Source organism: Plecotus auritus, assembly GCF_963455305.1.
Source record: "Plecotus auritus genome assembly, chromosome: 5".
NCBI classification, from domain to species: Eukaryota; Metazoa; Chordata; class Mammalia; order Chiroptera; family Vespertilionidae; genus Plecotus; species Plecotus auritus.
In genome coordinates, this window is record NC_137776.1 from 166,411,390 (window position 1) to 166,436,324 (window position 24,935).

At 46.9% G+C, this 24,935-nt stretch overlaps 1 protein-coding gene across 8 annotated transcripts in view; it reads right to left on the minus strand.

Annotated features, from left to right (window-relative positions):
• The window catches only part of PTPN3 (protein tyrosine phosphatase non-receptor type 3), a 119,509-nt gene that overhangs the window by 76,945 nt on the left and 17,629 nt on the right, over nt 1-24,935 (minus strand). For 5 of the 8 annotated variants that reach the window (XM_080667440.1, XM_080667435.1, XM_080667437.1 and 2 more), the window contains exons 2-5: nt 12,399-12,553; nt 6,215-6,322; nt 6,091-6,136; nt 3,474-3,552 (exon numbers count right to left, since the gene is read on the minus strand). In XM_080667440.1, the coding sequence (XP_080523566.1) occupies nt 3,474-3,552; nt 6,091-6,136; nt 6,215-6,322; nt 12,399-12,536 (371 nt within the window). In that variant the 5' untranslated portion in view covers nt 12,537-12,553. Of the gene's footprint in view, nt 1-3,473; nt 3,553-6,090; nt 6,137-6,214; nt 6,323-12,398; nt 12,554-24,935 lie in introns of those variants that run through there. The other 3 variants (XM_080667434.1, XM_080667438.1, XM_080667439.1) reach the window with 3 other exon arrangements.

Consider the following 24,935-nt stretch of genomic DNA (forward strand, 5'->3'; position numbering starts at 1 on the left):
TGCCCTCCAGCCAGGTAAAGGGGGGCAGAGGCATCCACAGCGCCGTGCAGGCGGGGAAGGGCCCTGCAGAGTGTTATATTTAGGGATGCGGCACACCCGTGACACTTGGCCGCTAGCTCCTACTCTTTTTTAAAGCCCGGACTCAAATGGGATAGACATTCCAGTGTCTGGCCAAGATGACAAAAGCGAAACCTCTTGAAATACAATACAGATGCAGCAGAAGTGTTCAGGGGCCAGAGAGAGATAATTTGGGCTAATCATTCTCAGTATTCCTTCAAATGTATGTTTAAAGGTGAAGGTGCTGGTCTTTTGAGACGTGAATGCCTCACATGGTATTACGCCTTCCTATTTGCACAGTTCCAGGCCATGTGCATGGTATTTTAGAACTTACTGCCTCATTTCAGCCTCATAATAACTCTGTGAGGTAGGGACCACCACCTACATTTTTTAGAGATGAGAACACTGATGTTCAAAGAGGTGATGTGGGGTCAGTTATGTCTTATTTTTAACCTGGACACTTACGCTATGGGAAAAATCTGACTATGCTACAAATTTATGTGGCTAATGGCTAAAAAGCTTAGGGTCTATTTCCTAACTCTGATGTTATTACTTTGACTATAATTACCAGCTTCCCTTAATGTACTGAAGACTAGCATTGAGAGACGGCAGAACACAGACTTGCTGATTCACGTTTACTTCATAATGGAATCTCTACCTTTTCCACCTAGAACATAATCCGTCCTTTCTAGTTTGTTTCTGTTTATCCCAGCTGACATTCAACCAGAATTAAGTGTTCTCTCCTTCCACAACACTACTGAGAGAAACAAGAGAAGGGAGAGACTTAGACATAATCCCGTGGTAAAGCTGGGCTTTTATGGACGAGCCCAGCTAATCGGAGCATCTTCCTAGGGACAGAAGTGAGAACACGAGCCTGGACATCACCATTCATCAAGTGCTACCTTGTCGTACATTCAGCAAAGCTCCTGAGCGGACCCCTTGACATCATCACGAAGGGATCCGGATTGGGGGATGAGGCCCGAACCGAGCGGACCTCCCAGGCATCTTAACGGGGCCTCATTTTGAGTCTGCCAGCAAATGAAATTCTGTTTAGAATGATCTACATTGACCAGAAGCAGCCATTATGGAGGTCACCATCCAGGGGACACTTATTTCACAGTTAGAATAAAGGACTTGGAGAAGAGACGCTGGCTGTGCCCATCTTCAGAAATGGAACGATCGATCCTAGAGCACAGCCCATCCAGGAGCTCAGCTTCAGAAAAAAGCAATCCCTGCCTCCCTGCCTGGATCCTTAGGAAACAAATGTCACCTCTGTGTTCCTTCTCTGACTCTCGGGAGCTACATTTCTAACTTCTGGAGAAGCTACAGAGCTGGGGTTTCAGGAAATACTATGTGCCAGGAATGCAGGTAAAACTCTTCATTTAAGTAAAAACAAACAAACCACACTCTCACACACACACAGGGGTGGCTGCTGCCAGGGCTCCTGCTGCATTGAAGAGAAATTTGGTGCGGAATCCTAGGAGGTGACAGCTCTACTCTACAACACACTGGGGATACCACCTATTTGAAGACGGGAGGTGGGGAGTGGGATTTAGAAGGAACACATGGACAAACTGAATTTTACATGGGACTTAGATAAGAACAAAAATTAGCCTATTACTCACCTTAAGCCCAAACCTGCCCTTCTGCAACCTCCACCCACTGGCCAGAATTCTACCATCTATCTCATCCAATCCCCCTCTCCGTCTGCAGATCAAGGGCAGCCTTTGCTTCCCTCCCAGTCCTCAATCCTGAACTCCCTATGGCAGTGGTCAGCAAACTCATTGGTCAACAGAGCCGCAGTTTGCCTACCACTGCCCTATGGTTTCCTCAAATGTCAGGGCGGCGGGGCAGGAGGACGCTGTAGGCTCCCAGAGGGAGTGAGCGTCCCTCCCGTGGGGCACAGAAGTGAATGTCCAGTGACCAGGGAGGGTGCTGGAGAGGGCCCTGGACTAGGCTGCCCAGCAATCCCTCACTCAAGTTCTCTCTTTGGAGAACATCACAGGGAGGAGAGGGGGGATGAGTGATACACACATAATATATACATAACCCATCATGCCATTTCAAAAGCATTCCTCGAATAGAACTTGTTCTTTAGTAATGGCTTGGGGAAACCTTGGTAGGGTCATTTCAAACACATATTCTTACAGACGATGTCTCCACTTTGCGTTGCGTCCGTGGGCTTAGGAACTGACCTGCTAGGTGGAGCGTTCCTACACTGTCCCTCAGTCCAACAGGGTAAAGAGCCAGTATGGGGCAAAACAAACCACCGTGTGCACGGCCATGGTTACCCAGTGAGTCACGATGGACATCTCTTACACCGGCTTGAAATTTAACTTCACTGTAAACATCGTCAAATCGCCAATGTCTGCGACTATCGGGGAAGAGGTGCACAAAGAAGGCAAAACAGAGCGATAGACTGATCTTTGGCCTTTAAACATATTCAAAGTTAAAATGTGATCATGTGACTACCATTAAAGAAAAAGAAAGGGTAAAAAACAAGATGGCATTCTATGTGTGAGCTGACATCGCCGGCTCGGTGGTGGTCACACGGCCACAGTGAGCACAGAACAGGATTCAGTATTCCTGAACATCCATTCATTACTTTTCCTGGTGGAAGTTTCCCTCCCTCAGAAAAACAGAAGTGCCCACAATAAAGGGCTTAACGTTGCCATGGGGGAAGCAGAGGCATGGCTGAATTTGCCTAGTATCTGTTCAAACAGCCACAACTTTCCTGTGCCCGCCCCCTCCATTCCAAACAACAGTTCCTGCCCAGAAAACCCACGTGTCGGTGCCAGCACAAAGCTGGGGCCAGACACCAAGCCCTGAGGGGTAAACAACTCCTATCACAGCCCTTATCTGGTTCACATACTGTCTGCACTGGGGGATTCTCGGAGGACAGAAGCTGGCCCAGCTGGTTCTTCTTTCTGCCTCCTGCCAATGGGATCTGACCGAGATTTCTTAGCCCAGAGACCTCCTGTGATCCTGAAGAGCCTCAATTCTAGCCCTTCAGAGACACATGCTCCTTGATCTGTACATGACTGTTTTACAAACTTGTCTTCCAAGCCCTGCCTGCATGGGCAGAAAAGGACTTAGTTCTTTGAACACAGGCGCTCTAAGGCAGGAGGGGCGGGGACGGTGAGGGAGGCAGGACCCAGTGGGGGAGGCAGGACCAGGTGGGAGTGCACTGGGAGTCAGGAGGGGAGAGAGGCAGGCCCAAGACTGGACAGGAATGAGCTGATTCAAATTTCAACCTGTGTACCCCCTCCCCCCATTTTAATGGGATCATAACTGTCGGCACCGTTATACCCAAATGAAGTATTTGGCCACAGTGATAAAACAAAAGAATACATTTTTAGTGATCACTCATTTTTTTTTTATATACTAAGTAGAAAACTTTAAAAAAATGTTATTACCTGGTTTGTTCTTGCTGCAGTGTGTTGGGATCAGGTATAAAAAATCTTACTCGAAAATGCAGGGTACAGGGGAAACCTCCTACAACATTTTTCAAAGACAAATTAAAATTTCCCTTTAAAAATAGTCAATGTATATAAGCGGCGGCTCTCCCATAAGTGATGCATTTTTCACTACACTATAGCTTTCCCATTAAGAGCATTAATTTCAAAAAAAAGGAGTGCATAAGTTAATTGACTGTTCAGAAATCATCATGTCTACAAGAAGTAAAATATTTTTGCAGCATCAGCATAGAAAGAGGCATTATCTACTTCCTAGTACAGGTTTAACTTAGGGCTGTGTTCAAACGGTACATTTTTTTGTATTAGGAATTTAAAAAATCCTTAAATCAGCAGAATATACAAAATTCACGAAGAAATATTATCTCCCACAGGTAGTGATTTTACACTTTTCAAACATTTCCACGTACATTCTCGATTTTAACACTGCTATGAACAGGCGAGGCTGCTACTGCTAGCTCCCTTTTACACAGACGCCAACAGCTTAGAGGTGTGACTTGCGTTAGGCCACACAGCTGATCACAAAACCAGAAGGATAGCCCTGTGGTTTCTGATTCTGCTAGGCCACATTTCAAACACATTTTTATACTAAAAGACACATCATGCTTTTAATGCTAAGTGAATTCCAAAAGTGATTAACATGTTAGCAAATACTACGTAATTAACATGCTCAAATATGGCTTCACGCAACAATACCAAGAGTTAACCCGCTTGTGTGAATAAAATAAGCCCATTTCTTTTGCTAGCTGTAGCAATACGGGAGTATCAGGGTGTGCTGCTAAGATCCATGCTCTTCTTAATGTCAATCTCACCCTCTCTGCTACTCAGTGATATTCACTGGCCCTATCTAAGTGCACAGCACTTACCTGCTCTCTGAAACCCAAGCCTTCTCCACCAGGGGCCTCTCACTCACCTCCTCTACCTTAGTTCATGCTGGGCGCCACCCTCCCCTCTCTTTAGTATCATCTCTCTGATCTTTGACGTGGGTCAAAGACTTTCATTGGTGTGTGTGCGCCTATGAATGTACCTGTGTACAGGTGCCTGGGTGCCAGAGCGGGTGGTGCTGTAACATGGGGTGCAGGCTGAACACCTGCGCGTCAGGGGATAGCTAAGTCCTTCCCCTGCCTTGGGTTGGCCTTCCGGCTCCCCCACTCCATCTGTAAGTTGCCACACTGTGTCTCAGACATGCCTCCAAGTCTTTCTCGTCCTCCTTTGTGCACCCAGAGCATCCTATCATGTGCCCAAAACTATCCTACAACTGTCTCTCCCCTTGTCAGAGTCCCCACACTCGGCTGTGAGCTCCTGAAGGGAAGGGTCCAAATCTGATTTGGACCAGATTCCCAGAGCTGAGCCCAGTGCCTTGCCGAAGTCTGAGCTCGGGGCACATTAGCTGAGTGAATGCATCAGTCGGAGAATGAAGGACAGCACCTGTGCGTGCCTGTGTGCACTTATCCCTCTGTGAATTGAAATGAGGCCGGGGGTTATCTGCACAAAGGCTCTGGGGCTCCCTGGGGGTACTTCTGAATGCCAAGGACACACTCAGGGGAGACAGGGATTCTGCAGCCCAGGCTCCAGGTGAGAGCAGCTTGTGGGATCAGGGTCTGGGCGACTGTTTCTGCTCCTTCCCATCTGGGGGCTAGGGGTGCAACATTTGTGTGTGCACACTTTTGTGTACAAATCCACCCGCCTTCACCCCTCAACCACTCACTGGCCACCTCCTGTGGCGGGGGGTGGGGGGCACTCCAAGGAGTGCAGAGAGGATGTCCCACCCTGCCTCTCACACTGGGCTGAGAAAGGCCATCCTCCCTCACCTTGCAAACTGCAAGCTCCTTGACAAAGAGAAAGGCAGATAACTATGAGCTGAAGGAGAGAGTGTTCTGGGGCACGGAGCAGGTAATGTAAATGTAAGCGGGGGTAGAGGGATTCAGGACTTGCAATAGGGAAGAAATGGGATCTGAGCAGCTTTAAAGAAGGGCAAGGTTTGGATATAGGGAAGCAGGAGGGAAAGGCATTCCCAACAGAGGGAACAGAATGAAGGAAGGCACAGATAAGTGTGTGCGGCCCAGCAAGTCATCCAGGTTTGTCTGGGGCATAAGGTGCATAAAGAGAAATAGAGTGTGATGTTGAGAGCCACCTAACTGGGAGTTAACCTGCACTGGGACCTACTCACAGTGGATGAGCTGTATGTTACATTTCTGACATCACCTACCTATGCCTTGGTTTCCCGTGACTGGAATTAAGCTGTTGGAAAGGACTAGGTGTGTGTGTCTGTCTCTCTTTCCCACCCTGCCTCTCACTCCGGGCTAAGAAAGGCCATCCTCTTTCCTTGTAAAAAGATAGTGGGTTCTCTGGCTCTTGGCTGCCTTCTTTCAACCTCCCCTGTCTTGCTCACAGCTGGTGAGGACCCCTGGAGGCTGGTCTGGAAGCATCTCACTCACGCCGCCTGGACCACCTAGAGTCCAGGTTCCAGATGTTACAGGCACACTGATGATTAGGGGGGAGAACTAGGCCATGATACACTAACACCAAATGAGTGTCCAAATGAGAAGGTCACACCCACCTTTTAACTGCTTCCTGATGGGCTTGCTTGATTCCAGCCACCTCTGCTGATTAAGAAAACATAAGATATATAAAAAAAACAAACTGTGCAGAAGTCTAGCACATCTTAAAGGGATGGTACTCACGGGAGAGTCCACTGATTCATCACCATGCTGCAAACCAAAATATTCCTTTTCGGTCACACACAAGTGGTTGAATGCCATGTCCAGAAGAACTTGACCGGTGTCCTGTTTCTAGGAATAAAAAGTCGGGTGGGTAAAATTTTAAAACGAATTAAGAACTAGTGGTTAAAAATCTTTACTGTAGCCCTAACCGGTTTGGCTCAGTGGATAGAGCGTTGGCCTGTGGACTGAAGGGTCCCAGGTTCGATTCCGGTCAAGGGCATGTACCTTGGTTTCGGGCACATCCCCAGTAGGGGGTGTGCAGGAGGCAGCTGATCGGTGTTTCTAACTCTCTATCCCTCTCCCTTCCTCTCTGTAAAAATCAATAAAATATATTTTAAAAAAATCTTTACTGTAGCCCGGCCGGTGTGGTCCAGTGGTAGAGTGTCAACCCATGAACCAAGAGGTCAGGGGTTCGACCACTGATCAGGGCACATGCCCAGGCTGTGGACTCAATCTTCAGGATGTTCAGTAGGGGGCACATGGGAGGAAGCTGATCAATGTTTCTATCTGTCTATCCTTCTCCCTCGCTCTCTAAAATCAATAAACAGATAACGTTTTATTTTTAAAAGTATTTACTGTAAATAAGGAGTTAAAACATTCAGAGATTTTATGTGCACACATATCCCACGATAAGAAATGCTTTAATAAATTCAAGCTAAGAAGCCACATGGTCAGCATGGGAAGTAGGCTAAGAAAAACCACACAAGGAGGACTGAAGACAGTCCAGTTTAATTCTGTCAGACTTCCTGCTTCCCCTTAGCCGAGATTCCCAAGTGGTGATGCCTTAATTGGGAAACTCAGCAATCACAGTGAGCGCACCTCCCGGTGCCCCACCCATGGCTTATCCCCAGCACAAGGCTAATCCCACATGGGCTCCCGAAGGCTCCTCAGGAGGCAGGGACGTGCGCAAAGGGATGAACAAACTCTCTGCTAACACGTGAAGGAAGAGGGCTAAGAACACTCCAATGACACCCAAAATACCCTCAAAGTGATCTGGCATGTGACACCCTGGGGGATTATCTGCCTCACTGCTCCTCGTCATCTGAAGTGAGAAGCCAGTGGGGACAAGCAACCACTTCACATCCAGAGCGGGACTCAGCCGCCTTCACCACTCAGAGCTGACGCGGCAGGCACGAGGCTGAGCATGGGGACAGAGGCACAGGGGGTGTCCCGTTCCTGCCCTCCCGAGAGGCCAGCCGAGGAAGCTGCGATGTGCGGCGGTGTGTCGAATGCTGTCGAGGGCTGTGAGATGCTCAGGGCACAGTGATTGTTTGCCTCCCACACAAGAGGACAACACCAACGTTCAGCTCAGCCTGGGACGAGTGGAAGCACCCGTCCTGCAGCCCCTGGCCCGGGCCTGGGAGGGTGGCGGGCTGCGGGACACCTTCCCTCCAGGTGCGGGAGCGGAGAAAAGCCATGTGAAGCAGGTGCCCTGGCACAAAGGCACGGGCTTGGGAAACAGCGTGGGGCGTTGAGGAAACTGCAAAGTCTACTTTAATGCTCTGACTTCTCAGGAAGCCTTTGAACCAAATCACTTAACTGAAGGACAATTTGAGTCAGAAATAGACCGTGTATAGAAGAAGCAAAAGCAATTTTGGTTGTTTGTTGTTTTTTTTTTGGGGGGGGGGGTGCAGATAATGTACTTGAAAATAGGTCGCAGCACCCAGGAGGAGGACATTAGGTAACTGTCAGGCCCCTTCCTGCAGCCTCTGTCTTGGCTCGGTCTCACTTTATCGGATCTGATGTGGGAACACGGGACACGCCTAATGCCTGAACACATCCCCTTTCCCTGCCGAGGGCCTGTGCCTGCCACTTCATCTGCCCTGACAATCTCCATCCCGAGGGAATCATGATGGTGTGGAAAAGATGACTGGTCCACTCATTCCAAACCGTGAGATTCCCTCCCCCTAAACTGAGACACTCTCTCGATGTGCTCCCCTTGTTGAAATGATTACTTCTATGACTTTATATCAGATTAAATATATTATTATTATTATCATTATTATTTTTGTTAATCCTCACCCGAGGATATTTTCCCCCTGATTTTCTAGAGAGATTGGAAGGGAGGGGGAGAGACAGAGAGAAACATGGATGTGAGAGAGACACATTGGTTGTTTGCCTCCCACACACCTCTCACCAGGGGCAGGGATCCAGCCTGCAACTGAGATATGTGCCCTGGACCGGAATCGAACTTCTGATCCTCAGTCCATGGGCCAACCCTCTATCCACTGAGCCAAATCCACCAGGCTTAATATATTATTAATAACTGTAATCCATTGAACATCTACGAGGAGCCAGACATGATACTAATACGTGCTCTTTATAAACACAATGTCTCATCTTTGCAAAGTCATCATCAGCAACCTCTTTGCCGATAAGCAAACAGAGACCCCGGAAAACTCCGTGTCTTATGCCATTGGCCGAAGGATGGTCAGCCTGATTCAGGCCCACTTAATGCTAAAGCCTGCCTGTTCCCCCTGCACTGCCTCTCCTCCTCTGGAGAGCATAACGCCTCCATGCCAGTATCTCTTGTACACAGCTCTCCCAGTTCTCAAAATAAATAGAAACATAATAAAGGGGAACACTTATAATAAGAACAAGCCTCCCAATCCAGTCCCCATCCCACGAGAGGTTGTCGGTCAACGGCCAGCTCGCTCCCTGGGCTGGGCTAAGGACAACCAATGTCCAGGTCAGCTTCCCTGATGATGCCCGCTCCTGGTGAAGACAGTCCAGGCTGAAGGGTCTGAATGAGACAGTGCAAACAATCCCGAGTACAAAAATGTAAGGCACCGGAGATTCTAAGCTGCCAGCAGGCCCTCGAATTCCAGTTCAATGTGAGTAAGCTTTGACCAGGCTGCTCGAAGCTTGGGGAGGCAGCACTGGCAGCGGCGTGATGGTAACAAAGACATTCTCAACTCAGAATGCCTGGGCGGCCGCTGACTGCCAGGCTTACGGGATTCCCACTCTGGTGGGTGCTTTCCTTGTCCCCGTTTACAGGGCTCCTCACTCCTTACACACGTTCTTAGCTGGGATTCAAAGACTCTTGCTCTTGGTTTCCTCCTCCCTCCCTGGAGAGTCCTCTGTCTCCTTTCGTCCTCTGTCCTCATCTCTCCAACCTTTGAACATCGAACCTCCTTCGTATCTCCTGTCTCCTCACTTCTCAGGGGACCTCATCCAGTTTCATAGCCTCAGACACTATCTCTACCCTGGGAACACCCACATATGTATCCCAGCCGAGACCCTGCTCGTATATCCCAGTCTAGACTCCTGACTCATATATCCACGACCATGGCTCCGTCCCCTCGCAGGTGAGTAACAGGCATCTCAAATGGTTACAACAGAATGGTCACTTCTGCTCCCCTCGCAGCCTTTCTCATCTCTGTAAACTGCACCTCCATCCTGCCGACTGCTCCGGCCAAAAACCCGAGTCACCTTGAGGCTTCTTACACATCCCAAATGCCACCTGCCAGCAAGTCCCACTGGCTCCACCTTCAAAGTATTTCTTGACTTGGTTTACTCAGCCACCTCCACACTACAACACTGTCCAATGATCATCTCTCCCCTGGGTTGTTATAACAGCCTCTTATCCCTTGGCCCCAGTCTCCTATTGACCGAGCATCCAGAGTGACACCTGAGTCAGATCATGTTGGGTCTCTGCCCAAACCTCGCAATGCGTTCTGCCTTCTTCAGAATGACCTACAAGGCTCTGCACAATCCTCCCCACCTCAACTGACTTGCTATTTCTGACCTCTCGTCACTCTCCTTGCTTATTCTTCTCCCGACACAATGGCTTGCCACACTGTTCTACAACCACACTAACCAGGATTCTGCCCCAGGGCCTTTGCACTGCTGTTTTTTCCGACCTGGAATGTGCTTCCTCCAGAGAAGGACAGGATTCTTTTCCTCTCACTTCCTTTAGGTGAGGCCTTCCCTGATCACTTGTATAAAATGACAACCCCACCTCCTTGTCCCTCCTTGACACTCTCCATCTTCTTATCCTGCTTTATGTTTCTTCTGAGCATATAACACCACTGACAGTATACATTTGTTTATGGTCCAGTTCCTGTCTGGGATTTTGCTCCGTTTCGTTCACTCCTCTATCCTTTGTACCCAAAACAAAGCTTGGCACATAGTAGGTGCTCAGTAAACATCTGTCAAATAAACATTCATGTTCTCGTCAGGAAGAAGTCACACAGCTGATGAACAGCTCCAGGCTGACAACACAAATGTCAACAAAGGAGTCAGATATAAATTAACTGTCAGTTTACAGCAACTAGAAGAGACACTTGTGATCTTTGCGGAGCAGGTTCAATCACAAAATTCTACAGATGACGATGTCAAAAGGGAACAGCATATAGAACAAAGTTTAGTGAGCCAAGAGCAGTTGCTTCTTGAGGGAGGTACATATGACCTTGACAAAAGGCCCCTAAATCGGTGGTCCCCCAGACTGTAATGTGCATCAGGGTTGCTTGAGGAGCCGTTAAAATGCAGACACCCCAGGGAGTGTTTCAAACACCCAGGCAGGACGAGGGATTTCTATTTCTAACATGCATCCCATGGGGTCCTGATGCTCTTTCAGAAATATTTACCAGGGCTGCACCACCCAGAGTACATAAAACTGTTTACATTTTAATTAGCTAAAATAAACTTAGCAAAATAAATAAATAAATAAATAAAAATAAAATAAATTTAGCGCATCCGGTGTTCTAGCCACATGTCAAGTGCTCCATGGCCACGTGTGGCTAGTGGCCCTGTGTCGGCTGCTGTGGATACAGGACACTTCCCGGCATTGCAGAAAGTTCTTCCGGCCAGTACTGCCCTAAAGGGCGGCTTTTCTACAAACTGGTTTAAGAAACGGGTCACAGGTGTATTCCTAGCCCCCTAGATTCTAAACAATTACATGCCCTTGCTGGGCGTGTCCTTCTAACAGGGGTCCTCAAACTTTTTAAACAGGGGGCCAGTTCACTGTCCCTCAGACCGTTGGAGGGCCGGACTATAGTTTAAAAAAAAAACTATGAACAAATTCCTATGCGCACTGAGGGCCCAGGACGAGTCAGCTGCTAAGCAGGACAGGCAGCGGCACGCGGCGGGCCGGATAAATGTCCTCGGCAGGCCGCATGTGGCCCACGGGCTGTAGTTTGAGGACACCTGTTAATGCCCCCACCTGCAAAAGAACGGGGCCCCGACCTTAGGGGAGGCCTGGGTAGCTGTGGGAGTGGAAGGGGCAGTTGGGTAGAAAGTCGGGGAATCTCTCTCTCTACTGTCCATTCCCACTCTCTGCCAGGAGAGGGGCCCAAACTCCCATGTCCTTAGTCATCGGTCTGCATCTTGTCCCCTGAAGGCAGACAAGGCAGCTGACTTAACCCTGAACCAGGAAGGAGAAATTAGCACGCACCATACCGTGCCATCAGGAAAACTGCCCTCGTGACAGGGGCTCAGAAGAAAGTAGACTTATGGGTGGGGCAGGAGCCACAGGGGTCAGCTTTTGCTAGCCTTTACATTCTTGTGGCCTTTTATCACCCTCCAGTTATTCTCTCATCCCCCATCTTCCCTTTCTGACACCTTCCCTTGCACATTGAACTTTCCAGGCTGGGGCAGATGCTGGCAACCAGCCAGGTTAGGGTTGACCCCTTTAGGGTCACAGGATGGGAACGTCAGGCAAAGGTCACAAGCCTCTGTGGTAACTGCGGTGGGGGAGGGGGTGGGAGGCAGTAGGACTGCTGCTCTTCATGCATCTTCCGGCTGGGACTGGAGACCTCATTCCTAACCCGGCCTCTGCCTCGGGCTTGAGGTGGGAGAAGCCAGGCCTACCCTGAGCCCTGCCATCTGTGAGGCTAACTCTCATTACCCTCCAAACAGGACCCACCCATTTGCACCTTTAACGAGCACCTGCTCAGCCCTGTGCCGCACTGGGAATTGAACCTTCGACCTTTCGGTACATGGAATGACACTCCAACCAACTGAGCCACACTGGCCAGTGCGTGGACATAGTTTTTAAGGGTCTTTCTACTCCAATCTCAACTTACAAGACCTGAGATCTCAAGCTTTCATTTTAAAATAGTTTCCATCTCTTGATTTATAAGATGAAGGAAACATTATTTCTTAGGAGCATTAACTCAGAAAACAATAAATTTGGAGAACTTACATTAACTTTAAAGGTCTGTACCAAGCCATCTAGAAAGCGGATGCTGCACACGACTTCGGATCGAGTTTTCTCTTTCGGTAATTCTGAGGTGCGTATGTTATTAATTCTTCCACCAAACGCACGTAATCGGGAGGTCATAACTATCGTTGAATAACCTGCAACAGAAGATGTACCTGTTAGCTCTCTGATATACAAATTAAGTTACATGCAAATGCACCTCACAGCCTGCCTACCCCGTACCTGTCTGCTTTGATCTTCACAATAGGAGGACCTCACGAATAATGTGAACTAGATAAAAGACCATGCTTCTGCTTAACTTTTGACTTCTAAGAAGCTCTAAGCAAAGAGTATTGTTAAATTATAACATGTCTATAGAATTACATGGCTTGTTTGTGTTTTATTATCTCAGTCAGATAATATGTACACACATATATATGTATTTCCCATGCTTTTAATTTTTCATTTATGTTTTACTATCTATATATATAAAAGCCAAGGGACTGGAATGACTGGAATGACCAGCCGCCATGACGTGTACTGCAGTCAACCAACTGGCCCAATAGGGGTGGGGCCGGCCACCCAACCTCCCGCAGCCACTCCCCCTGGCCAGCCCCACCCCCAATCGGTCCACCCCACCCCAATAGGGGGTGGGGCCAGCCAACCAACTTCCCACGGACCCTCCCCCTGGCTGGCTCCACCCCCGATCGGGTCCCCCCACCCTGATTGGGGGCAGGGCTGGCCAGCCAACCTCCCGCATCCCCTACCCCCGGCTGGCCGGACCCCACCCATGCACGAATTTGTGCACTGGGCCTCTAGTTTTATATATTTGTGTATCCTACCCCTAAGGATTATAGACCTAAATGTGATATAAAAATGAAGTAAAATATGAAGACATTTATTGATAAATTAGATTGTATTAAAATTAAGAACTTCTATTCATTAAAAGACACTATGTAAAAGAATAAAAAGGCAACCCACAGAAATATTTGCAAAATATATATTTATAAGTATACAAAGAGCTCCTATGAATCAATAAGAAAAACAAACAACCTCTTAGAATAAAGAAGTCACATCAGTTGTCAGTGAAGTGCAAACTAAAACCACAAAGCACTAGTACTACATACCCACCCGAACGGCTGCAGTGAAATCTGACCAAACCAAGTGCTGACCAGGGTGTGGTGCACCTGGAACCTCATGCACAGCTGGTGAGTGCATTCTGTTTGGCAGTACCTACTAACCTGAACACATGCATATTCTGTGACATAATTCTACTTCTAGGCTATTCCCAACAGAAAAATGTACATTTTTTAAAAAATATATTTTTTATTGATATTTTACAGAGAGGAAGGGAGAGGGATAGAGAGCTAGAAACATCGATGAGAGAGAAACATCGATCAGCTGCCTCCTGCACACCTCCCACTGGGGATGTGCCCGCAACCAAGGTACATGCCCTTGACCGGAATCGAACCCGGGACCCTTCAGTCCGCAGGCCGACGTTCCATCCACTGAGCCAAACCGGTTTTGGCAAAATGTACATTTTTCATGGCAGCACAGTATGGTGAGTGCTAATTCCTCCTTCCTGGCTCACTAAAATATATGTACAAGTATCTTCATAATAGCCCCAACCTGGAAAAGACAGAAATATCCCTTCAGTAGAATGGGTAAGTTGTGGAATAGCATACCATGCATGACTATACAACAAAGGAAATAAAGGAGCCCGGTTTGGCTCAGTGGATAGAGCCTCGGCCTGTGGACTGAAGGGTCCCAGGTTCGATTCCAGTCAAGGGCACATGCCCCGGTTTCGGGCTCAATCCCCAGGAGGGGGCGTAGGCAGCTGACCAATGGTTCTCTCTCATCACTGATGTTTCTCTCTCTCTCTCTCCCTCTCCCTTCTTCACTGCAATCAATAAAAATATATTTTAAAAAAAGATGTCAAAAGCAGTTCTATGAATTAAAAAAAAAAGGAAATAAAGGAACTATTGTCACATTCAACATGAATGAATGTCTCTAACGTTATGTTGAGCAAAAGCAGCCAGACCTAGAGCATGAACACAATTACATAAAGTCAGTTGGGCGCAAGATTTATTGGGATAATCACCTAATAAGTTATGTACCGCAATGCCTAATCACTAGGGTGTAACATCTAATTACCTGAAACTAATAGAATAACATATGTCAACTGCAACTAAATTTTTTAAAATGATTTTTAAAGTCCCACACTTTTCCCTTTTGGTAGCCCTTGGGGCTCGGTGGGATGCCGCCCCATTCATGAATCACTTAATAATTCCAATCGGATCTTCAGAAAAACAGCAGGCAAAACTAGTCAATGTTTATAGAAAACAGGGTGGTGGTTACCTTTGGGTGTAGGGACTGAGGGGGGCCCAGGGTCTTCTGGGATGCTTATACTATTCTATTTCTTGATTTGGATGCTAATGAGACTAATGTAATCCACTTTATGAAAATCCATCAGGCTCTACATTTATGATTTGTGCATCTTTATGTACGTATATTTCAATATCAAGTATACTTACGTATATTTCAATATCAAGTATACTTATGAAGAATACATGTATGAAGAGGGGATTCATGGGCAGGTTAGAATCTGACCATGCTATATCCAGGGAACAGTAAGGAAAGTGGTTTTGCTAGTGAATGCAATTGCGGAGTGGTTGGCTAATAACCTGAAAAAGTGTGCAAATGAGCACATGGTCCCATCATGCTGGTAGGAAGCTAAGGATCAAGGTCAGCGTAAGGAATGAAGAAGGTGTAAATCTGACAAGGTTGGGCAGAAGAGCAGGTAAAGATGAAGGACCTAAGGGCAATTTAATGTTCCTTTTTATTAATTCTCCACAAACTCTCTGTAATACACTGGGCCTGTGCACATGCTGTTCCTTTCTGCCTGAAAGCTATTCCTGCTTTGTACTTAAATAACTGCTATTCACACCTCAGTGCTCAGCGCAGCATCACCTCCCCAGGTAAGCCTTCCTGGTGTCCCAGACCACTCACTCGTGTTACAGGCTCTCCTCTACAGTGCTCATCATAATTTCATATTTGTAACTGACTAGAGGCCCGGTGCATGAATTTGTGCACCGATTGGGCCAGGCTGGCTGGGGGGGAGGGGCTGGGGGCAGTTGGCGGGCCTGTCCCCGATTGGGGTGGGGGAGTGGGGTTGATCAGAGGTGGGGCCAGTTGGGGGAGGGGCCAACCAGGGAGGGCCCCCTGGTCCAACTCCCAGTGGAGGGGACAATTTGCATATTAGCCTTTTATTATATAAGGATGATGTGATTATTTAACATTTACTCCTCCCACTTAGCGTGAGCTTCGTGAGGGTAGGAACCAGGTCTGATTTTGCTCACTGTATCTCCAACACTTAGCTCTGGGAGGCAGTCAACGAATTTCTGAATGAATCAATGAAAGAAATGCAGAATGAGATAAAAAAATGAAGCCAAGAGTTACAGTGTGGATAAACAACAGTGCAACCTGATAGACAAACGTGTGCTGGTGGGAGCAGGCAGGAAAAAGGATGGGATCGGAGCTTCACGTAGAATGCAGCATGGGGACGTCCCGCAGACCAGTGATCCTCACGCTGGGATCTTAAGATGTAGGCTCAGGTTCAAGTAGGTCTGGGTGGGGCCCTAATGCCTGCATTCTTGGTCTCCCAGGTGATGCTGAGGCTGCTGATCTGGGGTCACACTGTGAGGGCAAGCCACAGATAACTGGAAAAGCAGCACCCAATGTCAGGGCCGGGCCAGATCTGGGAATCAGTAGCAAGGGAGGGATGAGGACTAAGCAGAATCAAGTCCAGGGGAGCCACAGACCACGGCTCAGCTGCAGGAAGTGAAAGCACAAAGGAATGAAAGCTGAGTCGAAGATACATCCCAGAGAGAGGGTGCAGGGATCCCTTATCCTGTTTAAGGAGCTCCCGGTGACCCCCCATTCTCCTGGAGGGAGGAATAGGGAATCTCGTATTAATAATAAAAAAAATTCCTGGGACCGGCAGTGGAAGGAAACCAGTTCTGAAACTTATAAAATTCCACCCACCCCCCACCCCCACCTTGCCATTTCCAATGCAAATATCCCAGGAGCAGGGATACATTTTCTGAGTAATACCAAAAGTTATCAAACGACAACAAAGGTGTTCTGTTCCATAATGCCTTAACCACGCTGAATTTAAAATACCAAATTTATTGTTTAGTCCTTTTCTAAGAATTTCAGATCGGTTATGACCTTTTTTTTTTTTTTTTAAAGATACAATAGAACTATTAGTGGGAGGTGCACATCAGAGTCCCCCGGGAGTTTTTATAAAATATGCCTGTCCTGGCCCCATCCATAGATGGTGATTCAGCATCTGGGGGTGGGCCCAGAATGACATTCCCTTTGGGAAGCTCTCAAAGGGAGGGCCTGATAGTCCAGGGCTAGAGGAGTGGGGTTTCGGGTACCTCAGGGCGTGCTGCCGATCGGTGGTCAGACTTAGAATATAGGCTCTGCAGAATCTGAGCCATTCATGGTGGGGCCACTTGTGGGAACTAGGCAGGTCCTCAGAACAGCTAAAACAGAGAGCGAATCATAATCACACCGTGACTCTGGGGCTTAATCACAAGGAACAACAACAGCCTGTAATTATTGGAATCGAGAGTCTAGGTCAGTGGTCGGCAAACTCATTAGTCAACAGAGCGGCAAGCCACAGTTTGCCGACCACTGCTCTAGACAGAAACCCAAAGGTGATTTCAAATAGGAGCTGCCAAATGGAAGTCACCTGGATGGAAGGACCACCGCAGGCACTGATTTTCAAGCTGCTCCTCATCTGAGACTCCCTACCGCTAGCACCAGCGTGGGTACCAGCGGGTCCTCTGAACTTAACCATAGTTGATGGTGCTGCCCAGCATAATCAGGGCAGGGCCAGCTGACAAAATACGGTAAACCAGCAACCCAGAACAGACACACTTTGTCCTCCTCACATCAATCTCGGTTACATAAAGGGGTTGGAATGGCACTTAATGACAAGTCATAAGTAGGCACTTCACAAAAGCAGCAGCAATGTTCTTCCCGCCATTGTTCCTAAGGCAAACCTTGATAAGAGGAAGCCTGATAAATAAATAACCACACAATCAAGTCATGAAGTGTTTTCAGATTGTCTTGAAATGGCATCTTAAACAATCCAGTCAGGACAATGGGTGCTGACTAACTGCCCGTTTCCTGTACCACAGCAATTGCGGCACTCGGGGTTTCTATGGCTTCCTTTATAAGCCTCTTAATTCTAAACAAAGCCGACCGGGAACATTCTGGCCTCTCCCACCACAAATGATTACAGCTGCAGCTGATGCATTTATCAACATGGAAGCCAAGCTTGCTCTGTGCATACTTTTTCAAAAAGCAAATAGTCACGAATCTGTTCTGCACTGTAAGAATAGATTTTCTACTGTAACTATAGTTTTTATCAAAGATTCTACTTGCAAAACATAGAAAAGAGGCCACAGCTCACTCTGTGCACAGTAGACGCCCCATAGGTACAGAGCGCGTGAGGGCTAGCACGCGTAAAGCACCCATACAACAGAACAGCTAAAACAGAGTGCTAATAAAATTAAGTGGGTACTCCATAAAAGACATTTTATTAATAATACCAAGCTTCTAATGCCATCGGGGGCTGACTGTAGAGCCTATATTTCGTAGGCAAGCCTGACTTAAAAATGCCTTACAAATGTATAACTGTTCTGTTTCTTAAAGTTCTATTTGTTTAAATAAAGACAACCTGCTAAAGTTGAAAGAGGGTCGTCATAGATATGAGGTAGATTCTGGAACTTCTCTACCAACTCAATGGAGCCAGAAGCGGCAGTAACACAGCGCCACAGACAGCCACACCTCGGTCATGTGAGACGCCAGAGCCCTTGGGCTCAGAATTGGGTAACGAGGCTTAACCACTGTCCCCTCTGGGCTCCTCATCTGCCCTGGGGCCAAGACCGGGAAGAGATGATGCTCTATTTCCTAAGGGCCTACGTGCTAATCTGGGGAACTGTGTTCTTGCACAAGCCCATGACCACAGACACAAACAAGGAAGCGGAGCACACTCTTCTCCATTAGAGAAAGGTAGAAAGCACTCCATTTGACCATTTTAAAAGAAAGCGTTAGGGTGATTTCATACCCTTAAAAAATAAACAAGAACTTAGACCCCTTGACTCGAATGAAGTGCCAGTTAAAAGGAATGAAAGGAAGCAAGCAGTCCTGACATAAACAGCTAATTTGTGAGTAAACAGTGCACAGGAACCTCAGGTACATCTCTCTACTACCTGTCCTGAATTATTAAGCTGATCTGGGCAATGCTACCACCTAGTGGCCAGCAGAGGAAAACATGCCACCTCTCACCCTGACTTCCTTCTTCAAAGGAAACATGTCAGCTTTGCTCCTTTCTATCTTATCACAGCCCTGATTTTTTCAAAAAACCTCTCACAATATATAAGGCCTCCTCTGTAGCTCGATTCCCTTCTCCCTTTCCTAACTCTTCTTCCCTAGTGAACTCAGAAGAGCTCTCTTCTTGCTGTTGTTTATGAGCCCCAGCAGATACCTGATCAGCCAGAGAGGGACATCTCTAGCAAACAGAACTAATAAACACTCATGTACAACCAGCCATGTGAGACAGATGACTCATCAAGTTAAGCGTGCTTCCTGTCAGACACCAACATCTAATAACAATGCTTTACTTGTTTAGCTGCTAATATAATACTAATATTGCTTTCTCCTTTTCACTGTAAACACAGAGTAATTGGGCTGCTTTATGGGTTGGTTAACCAAGTCTTCCAGGGGCAAACCAGTGCCCTAAAAATCACTCCCATCACTCGCGGCTTGACTGCATACCGACAGGAGAACCTAAGCCACACTTTGGGATTGCTGCCTACACCTCACAGCCGGCAGCTTCTAGTTCTGGTCTGTTTTAAGGCCAGGCCTACGTGGTCCTTAAACTTCTCTGAAGCAAGCGGGGCAGTCCCTTCTAAAGATACAATTTACAAACAGCTGGATGGGGATTGATCACTTCTCAAGCACTAGATTAAGATTAGGTCAAAGTGGAGGAATGTACACGTTATTAAGCTGCTACAAAAGAGTGATTAAAATGAAACTTTCTTTTTAACCGGAGACTTAAATAAAACTTCAGTAGTTAAGCATCATCTGGGGGAAGCTTGTTAAAACACAGATTCTTGGCACCATCCACAGAGATTCTGGTTTAGTAAGGACCCAGGAAATTGCATTTTCAAACTTATGAATTTTTTTGAGCTTATGGAAAAGCTGCAGGAAAAACAGAACTCCTCATCCCCCTTGGTCTGGATTCAACTGCTTTTATTTTGCCACCTATGCTTTTCTCTCTCTCTCTTTCTCTCTCTCTCTCTCCTCTGCACCCCTACCACAGGCTTTTGACTGAACACTTGAAAACTGTAGCTATCTTAGCATGTATCTCCCCAGAACAAAGATAGTTTGTAACCACAGCACAATCATCACTGATAAAGCACTTATGTAATATACAATCCATAGTAAAATCTTGCACTTGTTTCTGATGGCATCTTTTATTTCTGTCCTTGGGATCCAGGATCCAAACCGGGACTTTGCCTTGCATTAACTGTCATATAGAAGCTGCATGTTTAATGAGCACCTGCAGAGGGACTGGGATGCAGGGGTCTAAGCACCTGGCACCATGGAAAATACTCAACCAGGTGATCATCTCCAGAGTTCCTTTGGGTTTTGACTGTCTGAGCCCACAGCCAGGGGCTTGGGGAGGTCAGCACCCTATGTCAGTGCTCCTGCCTGTGTTACCAGTGGATCACAGGGCTGCACAGTCTCTACAGCTTCCACAGCAAGCACTTCCCGGAGCGATGCAGGGACAGACTTTGCAGTCTGTATGTCAGTGCCCTGATCAGCACTGTTGTCATAACAGGAAGAAAGCAAAGCGAACATAATGTCAGTTCAGAAAGGACTCTCTCACTCGGTATTATATAACCAGATGTCTTGGCTTGTTCCTTCAAATTAGTTTGCCTCTCTCACAGACAGCAATTCTGAACGATTCGTAATATCCATGCTATTAAAAAAAAGACCACAGCGCCTTTGTTATGCACACTTCCTCAGACATGGGCGAGACTGGACTACGTGCGATTGTCATAGGGAAGAAAAGAAATAAAAGGAAAAGAGATGTTCGCATGTTGTATGGTTCGTTAGGCTTTGCAAATGTTATTAATGAAACTCAGACCAACAAATGAAAAATTCGTGATTTCAGCTTTCATTTGTGAAATGCCCCTCTATTTTAGAAAACATTTCCATAAATTCGATTCCACTTTATTAATTTTAAATTATGTGCAGCTGATAAGCAAATGACCATTCAACTGGTACATGAAGTTTAATTTCCCTCATGACTATATTTTCATAAATTTATCAATACTACCTTCTGCCATTTTTCCACTTAATTGACTTTTTTAATTTCCAAGGTACAACACTGCATAACAAATACAAATATACTTATTTTAAAAACTAGCTTATAATGTAAACACCATTACTGACTAATTCCTAAATGGGAAAAAAAGCCAATTCATTAAGGAAGGCATTTTCACATTTATTTCTAATTCAACGGTAAAGCCAATAAACTAATCTGTCCTGAGCCTATAAACCAAAAGATTAATTTTTAAATAACATCTTTAAAGCTTAAAGCTTGCTAATGAATACAATAATCCCAACCAACTATGGAAATACTGATGCACAAGACTTATTTTTAATGTGTGTGTGTGTGAGTGTGTAAAAGTACTTAATAACTTTTATTTGTAAAAATGCTTCCATGAATGCAGTTATGAAAGGTTTTTAACTCTGACTTCACATTATTTTCCACCAAAGGGGAGAAAATGCTCACACAGTCATTTTAATAACACAGCTCAATACTAAAATTATCTTGCAATTATTAATCCTAATACTCCAGAAGTGCAATATTGGAATCAAATCATTTGTTCCACAAATCCTATAATTTGTTCAGGGAGTAGGTGTCCAACTGGAGCCCCCAGGAAGCAGGGTGGAGTAATGTGTAGGGTTACTTTCTTCGAACAGAGACCCGTAATTAGCACTCTTGTTCTCATTCAACTTCAAAATGTCAAATAGTTTTCTTGTTATGGAATGGGGTTTATTTATAGGTTCGACACCAGGGCACTTGCAAAACTAACAAAATAAAAGTTATACTTGATACTGGGAGGATAACAAGAAGTAGCTTTAAGCTCCCTGAAGGGCAAGATAAAGAATGCTGTGGGAGTTGCAGGCCATTTCTGGAAAGAGGTAATGTTGCTATAAAGAGAAACCAACCTCTTATGTTCCATGAGCTGAGTTTTCAGGGTTGGGATGGGAAGCAAGGTAACTTAGAAACAAAGTCCACTCCAAAGACACTAGAAAACTCATGTTAAACTTGTGAGTATATTACATTAAGGCATCCCCTCCCCCCCCCCTTTTTTTTCCCTCAAAGGATCACATAGAGGGGGAAAAAGCACAAATTCTAAGAGCATGGCTCTCAAGAAGCTGGCAGGGGCCCCCTCATGGCCCTTTTCAATTACGACACTTCCCCCTAGAGGTGACCACTCTCCTAACTTTTAATAATATTTCATTGAGATTTTTGTTGTTGTTAATTCTCACCAGAGGGTATTATTTTTCCACTGATTTTTCAGAGCGAGTGGGAAGGAGGGGGCGAGAAACATCGATGTGAGAGAGACACATCGATTGTTGCCTTCCAACCGGGGCCGGGGATTGAGCCTGCAACCGAGGTATGTGCCCTTGTCCGGAATCGAACCCAGGACCCTTCAGTCCACAGGCTGACGCTCTATCCACTGAGTCAAACCAGCTGGGGCCATGAGATTAATTTAAATTAGATTTTTAAGGTTTTTGTGTTTTGTTTTTATGTTTAAGTAAAGGTTATCATGGTGCAGTGCTGACCCCTCCCCCACACCCGCCCCCGCCCCAGGACAGTCTCTCGCATGCATGTGTACCCTTCGGGCAGCTTGCGTTGCGTGGACTGTAGAAATGAGAAGGGCTGTGACTTGGCCTCCCCCCAAGCATGTCGTTGAACGGTGCCTGGTTAACGTCTCCCATTACCTGCCGACTTGGTGAACCCAGAAACGTCAGAGGCCAGCGAGCTGGTCTCCTGGGAGGAAAAGGAGACACCGGCCAGCCCCAGGAGGAACGGAACCAAACCATGCTGGGAGCGTGCCTTCCAGGACTCAGCGGCAGACAAGCTGCCCCACGGTCTCCGAGCAACCGGCCAAGTTCCCGGCCCAACGGGAGGGCTACCATTTCACAGACTCATTGATCTTGTGTGTCATTATTTTAGTCTTTGATAGTACGTTAGCTAAGGAGCCCCGGACCACTTAGCATTCATTGATGGGCACCTGCTGGGTGCCAGGCCAGAAACTGGGGTGGGGTGGGAGGGCAGAGGTGCCTGGAGTCTAAGTTCTGAGGGAATAAGAGCCCACGTGGTGCCAGAGGAACAGGGGGAAGGCTCCTGGCTGGGGTGGGGTGGGACAGGGGTCTAGATCACAAAGGCTCCCTGGGGAACCTTGCAGGACGAAGGGAAATGGGCCGGGCCGAAGCAGAGCAAGCCAGAAATGACACTGTGTGTGCACAGACAGGAGGAGAAACTGGGGCATTTTAGAAATTCCACGGAGAAAGATCTGGTAGGAGTGTCTGCGGAATAACTGAAATCCCAGGGAAATCTGGTAGGAGTGTCTGCGGAATAACTGAAATCCCAGGGAAATCTCCGGGAAGAGATTAGGTTCTTCAAAAATCCAAGGGGCTAGGACACAGAAGAGGAGTCAGGACATGCTGTGAGGCCCTGGGAAGGCCAGTAGGGATGAAATCTGGCAGAGACTTAGGTTGGAAGCCCAGCTTAGCCACTTATTAAGCTGTGTGAACTTACAGAGATCACTCACCCTCCCTGAGACTAGGTTTCCTTATCTATAAAAGGGGGGACATTTTTTTCTGCGTCCCAAGGTTGTTTTAAGCACTGAAGATAATACCTATGCAAATTAACCGGCACCTAGCAGGGCCCAATCAATGATACTTATTCTTACTATGATCATTAGACTGATTATTTTAGACCCCAAGGTTTCAAGGAGTTGAAGAAGAAATGAATAGTCAAGGCTGCACAAACATAGAAGGGGCTCCCCATCACTAGACATAAACAAGCAGAGAACCTGGGTAAAACTACAAGGGTAGGACAGACGAACTCCGAGCGTCCAGGACCAAGATTCTACGATAAGTTTTTTCAACAGTCCCCAAGTTTAATTTCTGTCCATGTCAGCCCTATATGCACTACTCAAATTTGGATGATCTTACATGGATTTCTCCTGGGAAATAATTCTAAACAGATCCCTCATACCTCAGTCTTGGAAAAGAAACTAAATGGCCCATCAAATCATGAAATAGATAAAATAACACAAATACACAAGAAAGCAATACACAAAGCTCAAAATATAGACACTGGAATACATACGTTTTCTACTGAGCAGTTTCTACCTAAAATGAAGCTAGTCAACTCTTTCCATTCTCCCTCTGAACAATTCCACTAGGCCCAAATAGACTGGAAAACAGGATGGAATAAATTTACTCTACAGGGATGTGAATCCAGTTGCATCAACTTTACAAAAACACTGTGCTAATATTTGCCCTCGGGGCAGAGACACGCCCATTTGGGTGTCAGTCCATGATATTTCTATCTTGGGCTCCAGTCCCCACCCCAGTACGGCTTGCTCGGAGCAGCAGAAGTCTTCAGAAAACGGCTAACCTCACTTTGAAAGGTTTGAGATGTGCTAATCGCAGCGCGTCCCAGCCAAGAAGCTGGAATCTCACAAGTGGACCATCCCGCCAGCTCTGAGCCTGCCAAGGAGTCTGTAGTCGGCGGCAGCCTAGCCAGAGAAACCCAATCCCCACCGCTGGCAGCCCTCGCCATCATGTTATCTCAAGGAAACACAGAAAAACACCTTCCCACCCCTCCCCACCAAAGCATCACCCTATTTGTCGAGGATCAGCCAAGTGACCTGGGAAGTCACAACTCTATTACTTGTCAGCAGGGGTTTCCCAGCGGAGAGCCTAAGGCTCCTCCCCGCTGCAAAATCCCCTGCCTGCAAGGTTCTTAATCTGAGGGGCCATCTCGGGTTACACCAGGTAGGGTAACCCTGCCAGGGCCTCTACAAACCAAGATAAAAATGTATTTTTGTGCAGCCCACGAAGGTTTCCAGGGTTTTAGGTCTTGGTGAGATGGGGTCAGGAAAGGAAACTGCATGAACTCTGAGAAAGATGTATAAAGGCACACCAAAATGCGAATCCGAGTAAGAGTTTTTTAGGAACAATCGAACGAAAATTATCTCTTGTTGCTGCCTTTGGCGCACTTATTTGTTCCGAGGCCTCCCACTGGGAGATGGGAATAGGCCTCCCACTGGGAGATGGGAATAGGGCCAGAGACCACCCATGTCTCCATCTCCAGGGGCACTCAGCGGGGTCGGACCAGGAGTCTCGGTAAACCAGGGCCGATCCCAG